This window comes from Balearica regulorum, chromosome 5 (assembly GCF_011004875.1).
Source record: "Balearica regulorum gibbericeps isolate bBalReg1 chromosome 5, bBalReg1.pri, whole genome shotgun sequence".
NCBI classification, from domain to species: Eukaryota; Metazoa; Chordata; class Aves; order Gruiformes; family Gruidae; genus Balearica; species Balearica regulorum.
The window spans coordinates 54,311,014-54,324,896 of NC_046188.1; the positions used below are offsets into that span (position 1 = coordinate 54,311,014).

The following is a 13,883-nucleotide window of genomic DNA, read 5'->3' on the forward strand; positions in this document are numbered from 1 at the left end:
CACATGGTTGCAACAGCACTGCCACCAAAGCGTTAATGCCAAAATGCTGGGTATTTTGTCTATTGGGGGGCAGTATTTTGCCTGTTTTTCTTTCTGTTGATTTTCTTTTTTCCTCTGTTTTACAGGGAGCTGGAACTGCTGGTTTCCCAGCACTGCTGTGTGTTTCCCCTGTAAATTATTGCTGGGCTTGGGCAAGATGTACCAGGAAGTGTTTCCCTGCAGTAGCCACAGCTTCGAGCTCCGGGTCAGGGCCTGATGGCCCACGGCTGGGGGGGGGCTTTGCACACCACCCCCCAACAAAGCAGGGGTCGTGTGTCATGTCCCGTTCCCCCCCCACTGAACCCGTCGAGGGCACTGTGGGGCTGTGGTCTGCACACACCAGTCACCTTCCTCCAGCTGTCCCTATTAAGGGAGGCAGTCAGCAGCCCCAGCCCCGATGTAGTGCAGGGAGGGGGGGCTGCCCCAGCACGGTCCTCAAGGGGGGGTCAAATACAGCTTTAGTAAGAAAAAAAAACAAAACAAAAAAAAAAAATCAGTCATCATAAAATGTGCTGAAAGGCCGAATTCAGGGTATGATGAAGGGTGGGTGCTCCCCTCACACTTGGTTAACTCCACCAGTACTCGGAAACACTTGTTTTTAAGGGAAAACTTTCCCCTCCGAATTGCGCACAAGGTTTGCACAGCATGGAGGGGGAAGCACCGTCCCCGCGGCAGCAGGGTCGTGTTCGGGGGCGCCTGGCGCCCTGCGGCAAGGGAGGTGCCGCCCCCCCCCCCAACACCCCTGAACGGGGCAGAGCTGGGCTCACTTCCACCGCCTGACCCTCCCGGGCTGCCCCAGCCAACCCCCCCACCCTCCGAGGGTACATCTGCCCAGGACACACCACGCAGCCTTGCGGGGGGGGGTGTCCCTGGATTTTTAAAATTTTATTTATTATTATTGAAGTTGTGGCATTATTTGCAATGGCAGTGGTACAGACCGGCTCAGGAACCATTGAAACAGATTTGTCTTCAAGTAAAATCTAAAAAATATTTTGATTCATAGCTACATCTTGTGAATGCAAAAGAAAATTCCCACTATAAAAATAAATTTACATTTTGTAAATAACAAAAGCAAATATAGTGCCCTTTGGCTTAACCAAAAGAAAAAAAAAAAGACTATTGGATGTCCAAGTTATCCACATTTCTGACATAAATAGAAAATATAAGTTAGTATAACTCTTAAAAAAGTTTTTTTTTACAAATATACACGTGCTTTTTTCATTTTTCTTCCTTTTTTCTTTTTTTCTTTTTTTGCACTGAGAGCTCAGCAGAGATTAAACATTTCATATAAATGACTTTTAAAGCTTTACACTTCTGGCCAGTGTATTCACATTAGGCATAATACATTTCTATATAAAACGTAATACATTGCACAGTTGTACGTTAACACTGCTCCGTGCGCGGCCGCGGCCGGCGGGCAGGCGCTCCGGCTCCGCTCCCGGTCCGGGCGAGCGCGGGGGGGGTCCCGGCTCGCCACGCCGCCCGCCCCGGCCCCCCGCGCCTCCGGGGCGCCGTGCCTCTGGGGGCGACGCGCCTCTCCCGTGGGTGCCGTAGTGCAAAAGTCTGGGGAGGAACAAAAAGGAGGAGAAAAAAAAATAATCAGGAAAAAAAAAAGATGGTGCTGGGGGAAATAATAAAAGGGAGACGCAGAAAGCGCCCGGACACCCCCGCCCGCCCGCCCCCGGGGCGCGCCTCACCTGGCTCACCGGAGCCGCTTGCGGGGGGTCTGCTCAGCCGGCACGGCGGCGGGGGGCGGCGGGCAGCCGGCGGGGCGCTCCGCCGCCACCTTGGGCTCCGCCGGCCTTTTCCTCCTCGCGAAGAAATCTGGATGGGGGATGGAGGGGGGGGGGGGGTCCGTCAGCCGCTGCGGCGGGACGCCCACCGCCCCCCCCCCCCCACGTCCCCCCAGCACCCCCCCACGCACCTGTGATGCGGGCGGTCGGGCTCCTCCGGCGGAGCCGCATGCCTCGGCGGCGGGGCGCGGAGCGGTTCTCCCGGCTCAGGCGTCCCCCGGGCCCCTTGCCGGCGGCGGCGGGTGGCGGCGGCGGCGGCGAGGGGGGCGCCCGGTGGAGGGGGACGCGGCGCCGCCCCACCTGCAGCGTCTCCCGGTAGAAAGCGGGCACGGCGCCGCCCTCCACCTCCTCCCAGCGCAGGCGGCCGGGCCCCGGCAGCGGCGTGTCGGTGTGGAAGTTGTAGTCCCAGCGGCGCTGGTCGTCCTCCCCCATCTCCCGCAGGCGGTTCCGCAGCTCCCGGCCCAGCTCCTCGTGGTCCACCGGCCCGAAGAGGCTCCTACAGACGGGGCTGCGGCCGTGCCCGGCCAGGGCTCGCCGGGCAGAGATGCGCTCCAGGGCGGCGGCGCCGGAGAGGTGCACGTTGGACATCCCCGCCGGGGAGGACGCGGGGTGGGGTGCGGTGGGCTGGGAAGGGGTGCGGTGCCCCCCCGCCGCTCCTCGCCTCCCGTGCTGCCCGCGCTCCCGTCTGGTCTGCCCTGCCTCCCGCCTCTGAGCCCCTGCCCCCGGCCGCCTGGCTTTTAAACCCCGCTCCCCGCGAGTACGAGCAAAACAACCATTAGCATAATAGTATTTCCCTGCCATCGGCCCGCCGCGATTGGCGGGGACCCCCCCGCCGCCCCCCGGCCCCCGGCGGCAGCCCTCCTGCCCGCGCCCTCCATTGGCTGTGCCGGGCAGCGCCGCGCCGCCGCCGGCCGTATTGGCCCGGCCCGGCCCCGCCGCGGACCGGGGAGGGGGGGCGGCCCCGGCGCTGGCCCGGCCCCGGGGGGCGGCCACGGCGCTCCCCGCCCGCCGCCGGCCCCGCTCCCTTTGTCTGCCGGCGGCCGCGGCTCCGCCGCTGCTTCCTCCCCGGCGACTTTCGGGTTGTTTTTTTTTCCCCGTCCGTGTTGCCTTTTCAGCGTGTAGGGGGGTGGTGGGGGGTTATTGTTGTTGTTTTTATTGTTATTATTTTTCCCGAAGGGTGTCGCCGGGAGGTTTTGCAGCATCCGTGGGGTGCGGGGTTGTGGGGCGTGGGAGGTGATGCGTGTGGAGGAAAACGGGATCGTTTCTGGCTTGGGGGGTTTTTATTACGCTGCTGCAAAACAAAGCGAGATGCTTGCAGATTTCAAAACAAGCTGAAGGCTATTTTTAAAAATAGGGCTTCTCAGCTGCATGGAAGTAATAAGTTGCAGCCTTACTGAATAGAAATACATGAAAACCACAGCATTTTCCTCTCCTAACTTTAAAATCCACATAATATGTGTTTGTTCACTGCAGATGAACTAATCTCGCTATTGTGTTGCCAGGGATCAGCTGGCTTGTGCTTTACATTTTCTGCAGGTCACTGCAATCATTGCCTTTTGTTGTTTTGGGATGGGGGAGTATGAAAGGAAAGGGAGGGGGAGCATAATTGACACGGTGCCAAAATTGGGCCCAGAACATCATCATAATTTTGATGTGCGCCTTGGAAGCTTGTTAACCACAGCCAGCTTTTCATCTGCAAACAACAAGGGAAGATAGACCTTTATCACTCTGCACATTTGGGAACACCCTGGCTGACCGTGTATGTACAGCTTTCACCTCTAGGAAACTCGAACCCTTGAGCAAAGACGACTTGGATGAGTTTATTCCCTAGAGGGAATAAAATTAATTTGAATTCCTAAAGTGATACTGGATGTGCAAAGACTGCTTAGGTGCTGGCTTACTGCAGGGCTGGAGAGGTTGCAGCTTTAGGCCCCTTAGGGCAATGGTGACCACAGGCAGGTGTCAATTTGAAGAAGAGGGGCAATAGTCTTTGCATCCATGGAAAGCTCTTCCTTTTCCCCAGCTGGAGGCACTCGTTCCTGCCCTTGCCATGCTGGTGAGGAGCCTGGAGCAGCCGGGACAGCTCCTGTGGGCTGCCAGGTACTGCACCTTCAACGGTGCTCCCAAAGACTGGCCACGCCAGGAGAGAACAGCAGCACCTGTGGTTTCAGACCCACGGACCTAGGGTTGGCCACGGCTGGTCCAGCGGTGCAGAGAGAAGGTTACAGCCTGGCTTACAACACAGGAAGGGTCTTTCCATGCTCGGGCTGATGAGTACTGAGATGCCACAGCAGGTCTGATCTCCTGAAATCATTTTCTGATGTCCATGGGGGCAGCTGGGCTGCTCGGTGGGAAAGGTCTGTAGCTTTGCAGCTGAGAGAAGAAGACACACATGTCTTCAGGGTGCAGATCCCTGCTTGCTTCCTGGGCAGGTGTAGAGTCAATGCCTGGCAGAAGACTTTGCTGGCTGATGGTACAGACAGACCACTCTCATTTCACAAATAGTGGTAGCACAGGTATTTTAGGATATATGAAGGCTTTTTTTTTTTTTTTTTTTTTAAGATACCAGTTTAGGTGTGAGGGTCTCAACAGATGTTCTTGGTTTCCCATGTGAGCTGGACCACAACCTAGTATGGTGATTTTAGGTAAATACTACCACACTGTCCTTTCCTTCCCAAAATAGCCCCCAAGGGTGGCCATGTGGAGGTCTCCTGGCCCAAAGGGTGTCATTCAGTGAGCAGGTCACGAGAAGGGTCTCCTGGTTCCTTGTCACTAAAAGCACATCATTTTAAAAAGCAGGAGGTGAGCATCAGTTAACAAGGGTTCGGCCAGGGAGAGAAGGGGTGGGTCCTGGGACAACTGGGGAACATGTTGAATATGGCACAGTGTTCAGCTGGCACTTCTTTCAGCAGCCGTCAGATGCACCTCTCAGATGTAGGATGAGGTGGTTTTAGAAATGAGCTATGCAGAGAAAACACCTTGAGTTCCCCGAGAAACCTGCTGAAAAAAGTGCCCTCTATTCAAGATGCGACCCAAATGGCAATGGCCGGGTCCCCGCAGACAGGGGCTCTTTGTGAGGAGACCTCACAAACCTACTGCCATCCTCCCCCAGTGCCAGGAGAGGCCAGCGGCTGCCTTTCCTGTTTTCTGCCTCCTCAGGTTTATACATTCCTGCGATGCAGGCCGAGCAAGCAAACCTCCCTGCTATTTGCAAGATGTGGGCGTGCCCTCTGCAAAATCCACATCGTGGTCCTTCCAAACCGTTTTCGGAGGTTAGCCAATATTTATGCAGTGCTTGAGGGATGCTAGGAACTACAGTTTGAATGGGAAGGTATTTTCAGACACTGCCTTGTGTTTAAGGGCGCTTCACCTTCCAGCTCACCTGGGAGGTAAAGCAGCTTGAGTTTGAGGTTACCAGCTTTTTTTTTAGCTTGTCTTCCTCACTGCCAATGCTCCCTATCTCTTTGACCTGTTGGGTTTTTTTTTTTTCTGTCCCATTATACACTTATGTTTTAAGCTGGTGGTGATAATGGTGGGGATTTTGTACTCACAGTTGCCAGTTCTAGCAGTGTCCATGCTTCTCTTCTGTGTGGAGATAGAGAGCATTCAGCCCGAGGAGGAAATACTGCCTGCATGGAGAGATCTTCTTAATTTAGTGAATCTGTGAACTCTAAGGCCAGAGGAGTATGTTATGATCCTCTAAACCAGCAGTTTGCCTGACACGAGCCACAAAAATCTTAACCAAGAGCTCCTACCACCAAGCCCATTAGCCTCTTCAGAAATTCCTGCTCCAGAACACTGAGCGGAGTAATTTCCACTATGGTTAGAACAATGTCACAGAAGAATGAAACATTTTTTTCTCAAAATATCCAAGTCCTATCTGCTTATGTCAGAAAACACAATGACTTTAACTAGCGTGTATTCCTGCTGGCTGCTCTGTTTCAAAAGGGTGAGGGGAGGGGAAGCAAAATCCTTTATGGCTTGTGTATAATTGCAAAAGGATTGTGATTGCAGGAGGTTTATTGCGTTTGACTATTCCTGTTTGGAAAGAATCCAGATTGACCATCAGAGCCAGGACTGAGTCTGATGGCTTGGCAGAAAGGTCCTTGCACTGTACACTAAGCAAGGAGTAACAAAGGAAATTTGATAGAGCCTTGGCACTGTCGTTCTGATGGGGCTGGTTGTTGCAGAGCTCCAGGTTACCTTCTTCAGAAAAGAGGTCTGGTGAGATGTTAGTGTATGGAGGTGAATGGGTCCCCATGACATGGTGCTACTGAGGAGCACTCCTCTGTCTTCTGGAGAGTCTCGGGATGAACATCTCCTGCAGGAATTGTCCTCGGCGTGCTGCCAGGCAAACAAACCCGTTGTTGAGCCCCTGAGGCTTGAAGGTTTGTGCTTTGCTCCCCTCTCAGTTCCTTTAATGCATCGTTATCGTATATGCTTAACAATGTTTAACTCAGGATTCTTCAAATGCTGCGTGACCCACATGCGATTGCTTCATTTCAGAACATGTTATATTCCATAATTGCTTTAGCAGAGACACAGACCAATAAACATCAGTATGTTATCTCCCATGCAGTGTGATTGTGATCACAAGCAATTTGCAGTTTTGCATTTACACCAGTGGTAATTTTGCATGGTACTTTGGAATCCTGCTTAAATAAACCAATTGCAATTAAAGTTCAAGTGAGCACAGACTGCCCAAACTTCTCATCGAGGCTTTTTCACCAGCAAAGTGACGCTTTGAATTGGTAAAGCCGGTGTAACATTCAGAATTTTCCATTTCTTGACACAGTCATAAAAAGTCAAATTATTAGATCTGATAGCTAGGCAAAACCATGCTAGTTCAGGGGTTAAAATAGGGAAAGATAGTCTGAACAGAACCCTGAAAAAATTCTGGTAGTTTTAATTCAATTTGAATTGCTTTTCTCAAAAATATGCAACAGCTAACATCTCAGAAAAATGCTTTATTTCATTTTATTTCCTTTAATATTTTTGTTATTACTATTCTTTCTGTTCTTGGTTGTTAAGAGCTAGCCTTGCTGTCCAGCTGCTGCACATCATTAGGGTAGCACAAAGGTAGCAGTGAATTTAGCCTCATCTATTGATGGACCAGCCAGTGCACGGGTTGGGGGGGCGGGGGGCATAACATTCTTGCTTCACACTCTTCTTTTTTCTCTTTCCATCATGTTATTTTACTAGATGAAGTCCACTCGCCATCTGGCCCTTCGTGACTGATTGAAAGCCTGACTGGTTTGTGGGATGCTCTCTGTGAACTATGGTGTGGTGAGCCTTACTGACACCGTGCTCTTACGTTGGAAAGCAGGCTGGGAATAGTGAGTACCAAACAGCATTTTGGGCTCACAGTGTACCCAAGGAGGCTGGCTCTTTTTTGCTGGCTGGCTGTGTAGTCATATTTGAGCAGCAGTTAAATACTTCATTTATTGATACCCCCTGCTTTTCTGTTGGTATGATTTCTGTGAAAGTCATGCTCTACGCTCATAGGTACTGTTCATTGCCACTCTTTGTATTAACCACGAGGTTTGCAGTTTGCTTGTTTTGACATTCCCCTTGCCTTTCATCTTGATCCATGGTAATATTATTTTTGGAGTAGCTTTTCATAGGTTATTTCTACTTTCTGTAGGGGGGGTGGTGGTGAAGGAGCCATTACACACATTTTATTTTTGATTTCACGTTTCTTAAGTAAACAGGGTTTTTAATGCTGTTTAATGCTCTTGCATGAGTCCTGAGGGAGATTGTTCATGGCCTGGACTGTTGCAGAGGAGAGGTGCCTGGTCCAAAACTGAGCCCAAGAGCAGTACTAAGTGCACAAGGAGTACCTTCAGATGGACCCAGTGCACTGATTGCCACACCTACAGGAAACGAAATGCGAGCGTATGAAAAAAAAACAACCCAAGCCCCACAATCCTAGAAGGTGCTTGAAATCCAAGTGACTCTGAAAGGGACAGAGTAGTAGGTAGAGGGTGTCTAAAGAGTCCTGGTGATAAACAATTCAAAACAATTTTAAGGGAGAGTAAATGAATCAAAATCTTAATTGCCCCAGTCAGGTTCCCTTCCTCATCCCTGCCCGCCCCAGTGCCGGCCGAAGCCCTGGGTGTCTGGCCCTGGCGCAGGCAGCCGAGCTGACCGAGCCCTGACCCAGACACTTTTTGTTTGTGCTCTGGCCTTGCCCTCCCTCCCCACTCCTGCACGTTTCTGCCCCTCTTCTCTCCACCGCTCGGCGGGGCGGTCCGGCCGCCGGGTCTGCCGGGGGTCGGGCAGGGGAGCCGGGGACCAGCCGGAGCCGCCGTGCATCCTCACCCCCTGCCAACCTCTGCCTGCCCGGCCTGGCTGCAAAATAACGGAGAAGCACGGTATGTGTCCCCCCGTTCCCGTGCCCGGACACTCTCCTCAGGCCGGGTGGCGGGTTTGAAGCCGGGCGGTGGCGGCGGAGCCGCCCGCGGGATGTCCCCTATGTGTGGGGCAATGGTGCCCTCTAATGTCGGCTGGGCCCGGGAGAGGCAGGGCATTCGCCCCGGTCCTCCCGCTCGCCACCGGAGAGCGCGGTCTCGCCCCGCGGCAGGGGTGGGTTTCCAGCACGACCCCCCTCCCCCGCCCCTATGCGTTTGCAGCCGGTTGTCTGCCCGCATCTCGGAGACCCCTGCCTTGTTGGCGTATTGTCCCGTGATCCAGCTCCTGGGGATTTCTGCGTGTGACCCGGGGACTTCAGGTGCTGTTCGATGCATCGCAGGAGCTCTTGGCTGGACTCCCCACTTTCTGCAGCTCACCAAAAGAGCTCTGGGTACGGTTTGGCAGGGGACACTGCTCTCCACACCACCAGCCTGCAGAGCCTTCTCTAGGCTAAACAACCCTAACTCTCTCAGCCTGTCCTCGTGACGGGTTGGGGGGGGGGGGGGATATGTGCTCCAGCCCCCAGTCATTTTTCCAGCCCTCCTCTGGACCCGCTCCAACAGCTCCATGTCTGTCTTGTACTGGGGACCCCAGAGCTGGATGCAGTACTCAAGGTGGGGGCTCACCAGAGCAGAATAGAATCACCTGCCTCGACCTGCTGGCCACACTTGCTTTGATACAGCCCAGGATATGGTTGGCTTTCTGGGCTGTGAGCACACATTGCTGGCTCATATTCAGTTTTTCATCCACCAGTACCCCCAAGTCCTTCTCCTCAGGTCTGCTCTCAATCCATTCATTGCCCAGCCTGTATCCATGTTTGGGATTGCCCCAGTCCAGGTGCAGGATCTCGCACTTTGCCTTGTGGAACTTCATGTGATTTGCACAGGCCCACCTCTCAAGCCTGTCAAGGTCCCTCTGGACAGCATCCCTTCCCTCTAGAGCAACCACACAGCTTGGTGTCATCTGCAAACTTGCCATAGGTGCACTTAGTCCCACTGTCCATGTCCCTGACAGATGTTAAATAATGCTAGTCCCAATATGGACCCCTGAGGGACATCAGTTGTCACTGGTCTCTACCTGGACATTGAGACATTGACTGCGACCATCCAGCCAATTCCTTATCCACTGAGTGGTCCACCTCTCAAATCCATTTTAGAGACCAGGATGTCATGTGGGACAGTATCAAATGCTTTGATGCATTTGGGTAGATGACATCAGTTGCTGTAACTCCATCCTAGAAGGCCACCACATTTGTCAGGCATGACTTGCCCTTAGTGAAGCCATGTTGGTTGTCACCAAATCACCCCTCTATTTTGCATGTGCCTGAGCATAGTTTCCAGGAGGATCTGCTCCATGATCTTGCTGGGCACAGAGGTGAGACTGACCAGCCTGTAGTTCCCCAGGTCTTCCTTTTTGCTCTTTTTAAAAATGAGGGTTATGTTTGCCCTTTTCCAGCCACAGGGAACTTCACCAGGCTGCCACAACTTTTTAGATATGATGGATAGTGGCTTAGCTCAATGGTAGCTCAAACCTTGGAAATCCAAGAGAAGGAGATGCAGTTGTAGAGGACGCAGACCTCAAGACATATACCTGGTTTTGTGCAGGGCTGGCATGCCTTGGGGAGCCCCAGGAGCTTTTGTCTCCTCTACATCTTTCTTTGGCTGGTTCCCTCCCTAGTAGCGGGTGGCAAAGTAATACGGTACTGTGGGATCTGGCTGTTCCTGCTCTCGCTCCCCAAGTTGGATTCCCTCTTCTTATTTGCCTCTCCCTTGGGACTTGCTCCCTCCTTTCCCAGCGATGGGGTGTTGAGATATCAAGCGATAATGCAGCGTGATGAGATAATTTCTCTCCCCTCGCCACCACCTGGCTTCTTGTTTGTATTCTTTAATTAATTTATCTTCTTGCCAACAGCTTTGAATTTGCTTTTAGTGTAGTAACTTTCTGAAGACACAGCACTACAATTTTATTTGCTCTTAATCTTGAAAAGCAATCATTTTATAATCTCCTTGCTAGATTCATAGCATTAATTTTGCTGCAAGCTTTGAATGTGGACCAAACATAACCCAGCCAGTGGTGAACCTGCAAAGGGAGTGGTTCAATGAGCACCCTTGGGGAAGTCCATCACGTTCGTTCTACAGCAGTTTAACTATAGTAAGGCTGCCCTACCCACAATACGGTATGTACTCCTACAGAGCCGGGAGTTCATTGTATCTGGATCCAGCAGGACACTATAAACGTGCTTATGTCATGCAGAGCAATTAGTGCTGTGACTCATTGCTGGGAGCTCAGCCTATGATACAAGAATTTGTATGTGCCACCTGCAACAGCAGTCAGCGCAAATCCCACTAGTGTTCGGCATCCCACAGATCCAAAGAGAAACCAAGTGCCATATCCCCTAACAGAGCAGAGGAGGTGGAAGACCATGGGTAACACTGGCTTAAAGGATTTTTTTAATGGTTTGCATTACATCCACTGACATAGCTATTCCTTAATGTGCCTGTTCTTGAGTTTTGGACGGAAGCTGAACAGACCTGCTCCCCTGGACTGTGATCAGAAATGTTGCTGAATACTCTGGTTACACCTGATTGTAACGTCCTTTGGTAGACGGTGGAGGCCAGGAGAAAGCTACATTTTTTTCCTGCACTGTAACCAGGTTGAAAAATCATGGTGTCATTCTGTAGCCTTGAACGTTACCCTTACCAGCTGCTCTGCCACTTCCTGCAGAAACCATTGCTAAGACAAGTTTGCAGTGCAGTGAGCTCCAGGTGCCTGACCCTCAGTTTCAAGCAGGGTGAGTTTTGGATTGAGTGAGGACAGGAGGATCAGACACGAAGAGATGCACTTGTACCTGACTCTCGATTAAACTTTAATTTCATAAAGGTGCAATTAAAGACACCCCTGTGCAGGCTAGCAGGTATCTCACTGTCCCCCAGCAAGCACACAGTCACACATGGAGGCATATCAAAATGACATGGTAGAAATTTTTCTAGTGTGAACCATGAACCACAAACATAGTCATGACTGAACAAGTCTGAAACAAATGTTTTCCCAACAGTAAAAGCAGAAGAGGAGCTGGATTAAAGACCTGAAGATTAAATCCTGGCAGCATAGAAATCAGAGGCAAAATTCCCAGTGAATTGGGGTCAGGGTTTCAGGCTGGAGCCAAGAAAGCTAGATCTTGCAGCTCTTCTCAAAATAAAAATGAGTCAGCTGGTCATCATTGGTATTTGAAAATATAAACCAGGTGAAGTCACTTAAGCTGATAGTGGCCAAGTGGTAGTGAGTTTGCTATGGCAGGAAAGAAATATCTCTGGAGGTGCTATGTTTATGGAGTCTCATTGCCTTCTAGATCAAATGCACTTGCTTTGCAGATGGGAGAATGGCTTGCTTTTTTGTTTTTTTAACTGCCAGCCTGCACATTTAATTCAGAGCTTTTCCTTTTCATGCTCCACAATCATTAAGCAACATTTTTTGTTGACCTGCCTCTGCAGTCCTGATGAGGTCCTCAGCCCCTCTGCAGTCCCGTGGCTTCAAGGTGGTTGTCGCTTCATCTGTGCAGAGATGGCTGAATTCAGTAAATGATTTAATTGCTGATTATGTTGGGTCTGGCTGAGATGGAGTTAACTTCTCTCATAGCAGCCCTCATAGTACCGTGTATTGGTAGCTAGAAGGGTGTTGCTAACACACCAGGGTTTTGGCTACTGCTGAGCAGTGCCGGCACAGCACCCAGGTGCTCTCTCCATTTCCCCCTGCTCCCCATTGGTAGGCTGGGGGTGGGCAAGATCTTGGGAGGGGATATAGCCGGGACAGCTGGCCCAAACTGACCAAAGGGCTATTCCATACCATATGATGTCTGCTGAGCAATGAAAGCTGAGAGAAAGGAGGAGGAAGTGGAGTCATTCATTATTTATGATGTTTGTCTTCTGGAGCAACCATGATGTGTGCTGAAGCCCTGCTTCCTGGGAAGTGGCCAGACAGTGCCTGCTGATGGGAAGTAGAGAATAAATATTTTGTTTTCTTTTCTTTTGCTTCTGTGCACAGCCTTTTGCTTTATTAAACTGCCTTTATCTTGACCCATGAGGGGTTTTTCCATCTTATTTTTCTCCCCTTCCTGTCCTGCTGAAGAGGGGACTGACAGAGCAGCTTGGTGGCACCTGGTGTCCAGCCAAGGTCAACTCACCACCCTGAGGCTCAGGAGGAGTACAATCCACCACCCCCTTGGCTGTGCTGGGCAATAAGTAAAAGAAATAAATCCTTATTGCTTCATCTTGAAGGTAATGAGGAGAGAACCTGGGCAGAGCTGCTGAGTAGATTGGTGTTGGGTTTAATAGGAGTCTCCAGGACCCAGGCAATGTAGGAAGCCAGGGTGACTTTCTTCCTAGCACCCTCCTAGCAGTTTGACAGAGAAAATCCCACTGCTGTCTGATAGGGCATTAGGAAAATGAGCTGGGGTAGACCCCTTTTTCTAGCAACGCTTTTCCTCTTTCTTTGTTTCCAATATCCTAATTATTTGCAAAATCCTCCAATCCAATTGCTGCTTTGGCAGGATTGGTTTTCAACCAGTTTGGATAGAAAATTTGCAAGAATTGCTTGATTTCTGGAAAAGCCAGATGATAGATCCTGGTTTTAGTGCACGGTGACTTTGATGTAGGGAGTTGTGTGTTCCGGAAATGGAACACGTGAACCAGGCAGCGGAGCTCCAAGTGAGCTGCTCTTGGGTTATTTCCACCCTCTCCAGAGTGTGAAAAGATTAATGAATGCCAAATGGTACTGACAGTGGCAAGTCCAGTCCAAGACTATGCAGGCATTGCTGTTTTATGCCAGCCTTTTATTTGGCCTTAGGAATGGCCTAGAATTAGGCAGTAATATCAAAGTAAATGCCTCAAAAACAAATATAGCAACAGAAAACGTTTAGCACATCCTGGTCACAGCCATCATCCAGCCCTCTCATGAGCAGCAGCCAGCTCCAGTTGGGGCTGGCAAACTCTTGTCCTTTGGCAAGTTTCAAAGCACTAATTCCCTCTCTGTGCTCTTTCCAGGGCATAAATACTTTTGCTGCTCCTTGCAGAAGGGTCTGCGTCTCGCCTTCTCTGGTGGCAAGTCCACGGCAAGTGCTAATACCTTTGCTCGATGACAAAGAGTCGGGGGGGTTGTGAGCCTGCAATCATCTTGAGGACAAGCTTTAAAAATTATTTTAAAAATATATATATATATAAAAAAGGCTCTTAGGAAAACTTCTGTGTGCCACTCATGTCCACTTTAAATTGTTCCTGATGCCAGAGTTGGATCCTAACAGTGAGTGTGCAAAGTTTGTTCTGATTCCTGACAGAGAGACAAATTTCGTTTGTGGCTCCTGGTGTTATTCCAAAATAATTCTGAAGAATTATTGTAAGCAATGAGCTTTCAAGAGAGCACTTTAAAGACAATTGAGCAGGTTTGGGAGGGGTTTGTGTGTCAGGCATAACTGCAACATGTTAGGAATGCATCCTCATCCTTTGCTCTGAACCAATGCTATGCCTATAGCGATTGAACCGGAAAGAAGAGACGCAAATGGTAACAGACAGGTGCTGGCCTCTTAACAGCAAACTTTCAGATGTATTTGAAGTGGGACTTAATTGTATGATAGAGTAGATTGACTGA

The 13,883-nt window shown here is 50.7% G+C and overlaps 2 protein-coding genes across 4 annotated transcripts in view; one reads left to right on the forward strand and one right to left on the reverse strand.

Moving 5' to 3' along the window:
* Positions 1–909: 909 nt before the first annotated feature.
* CDKN1C (cyclin dependent kinase inhibitor 1C) lies at positions 910–2,543 on the reverse strand. The gene is made up of 3 exons (XM_075754944.1): positions 1,964–2,543; positions 1,737–1,863; positions 910–1,602 (listed from the first exon to the last, which is right to left on the reverse strand). The coding sequence occupies exons 1-2, from the start codon at positions 2,418–2,420 to the stop codon at positions 1,742–1,744; spliced, it is 579 nt and encodes a 192-aa protein (XP_075611059.1). The 5' UTR covers positions 2,421–2,543; the 3' UTR covers positions 910–1,602; positions 1,737–1,741.
* A 304-nt stretch (positions 2,544–2,847) lies between these two features.
* The window catches only part of SLC67A1 (solute carrier family 67 member 1), a 92,504-nt gene continuing 81,468 nt past the window's right edge, over positions 2,848–13,883 (forward strand). The window contains exons 1-2 of one of the 3 annotated variants that reach the window (XM_075754939.1): positions 2,848–2,950; positions 7,035–7,113. In XM_075754939.1, the coding sequence (XP_075611054.1) occupies positions 7,095–7,113 (19 nt within the window). In that variant the 5' untranslated portion in view covers positions 2,848–2,950; positions 7,035–7,094. Of the gene's footprint in view, positions 2,951–7,034; positions 7,119–13,883 lie in introns of those variants that run through there. The other 2 variants (XM_075754940.1, XM_075754942.1) reach the window with 2 other exon arrangements.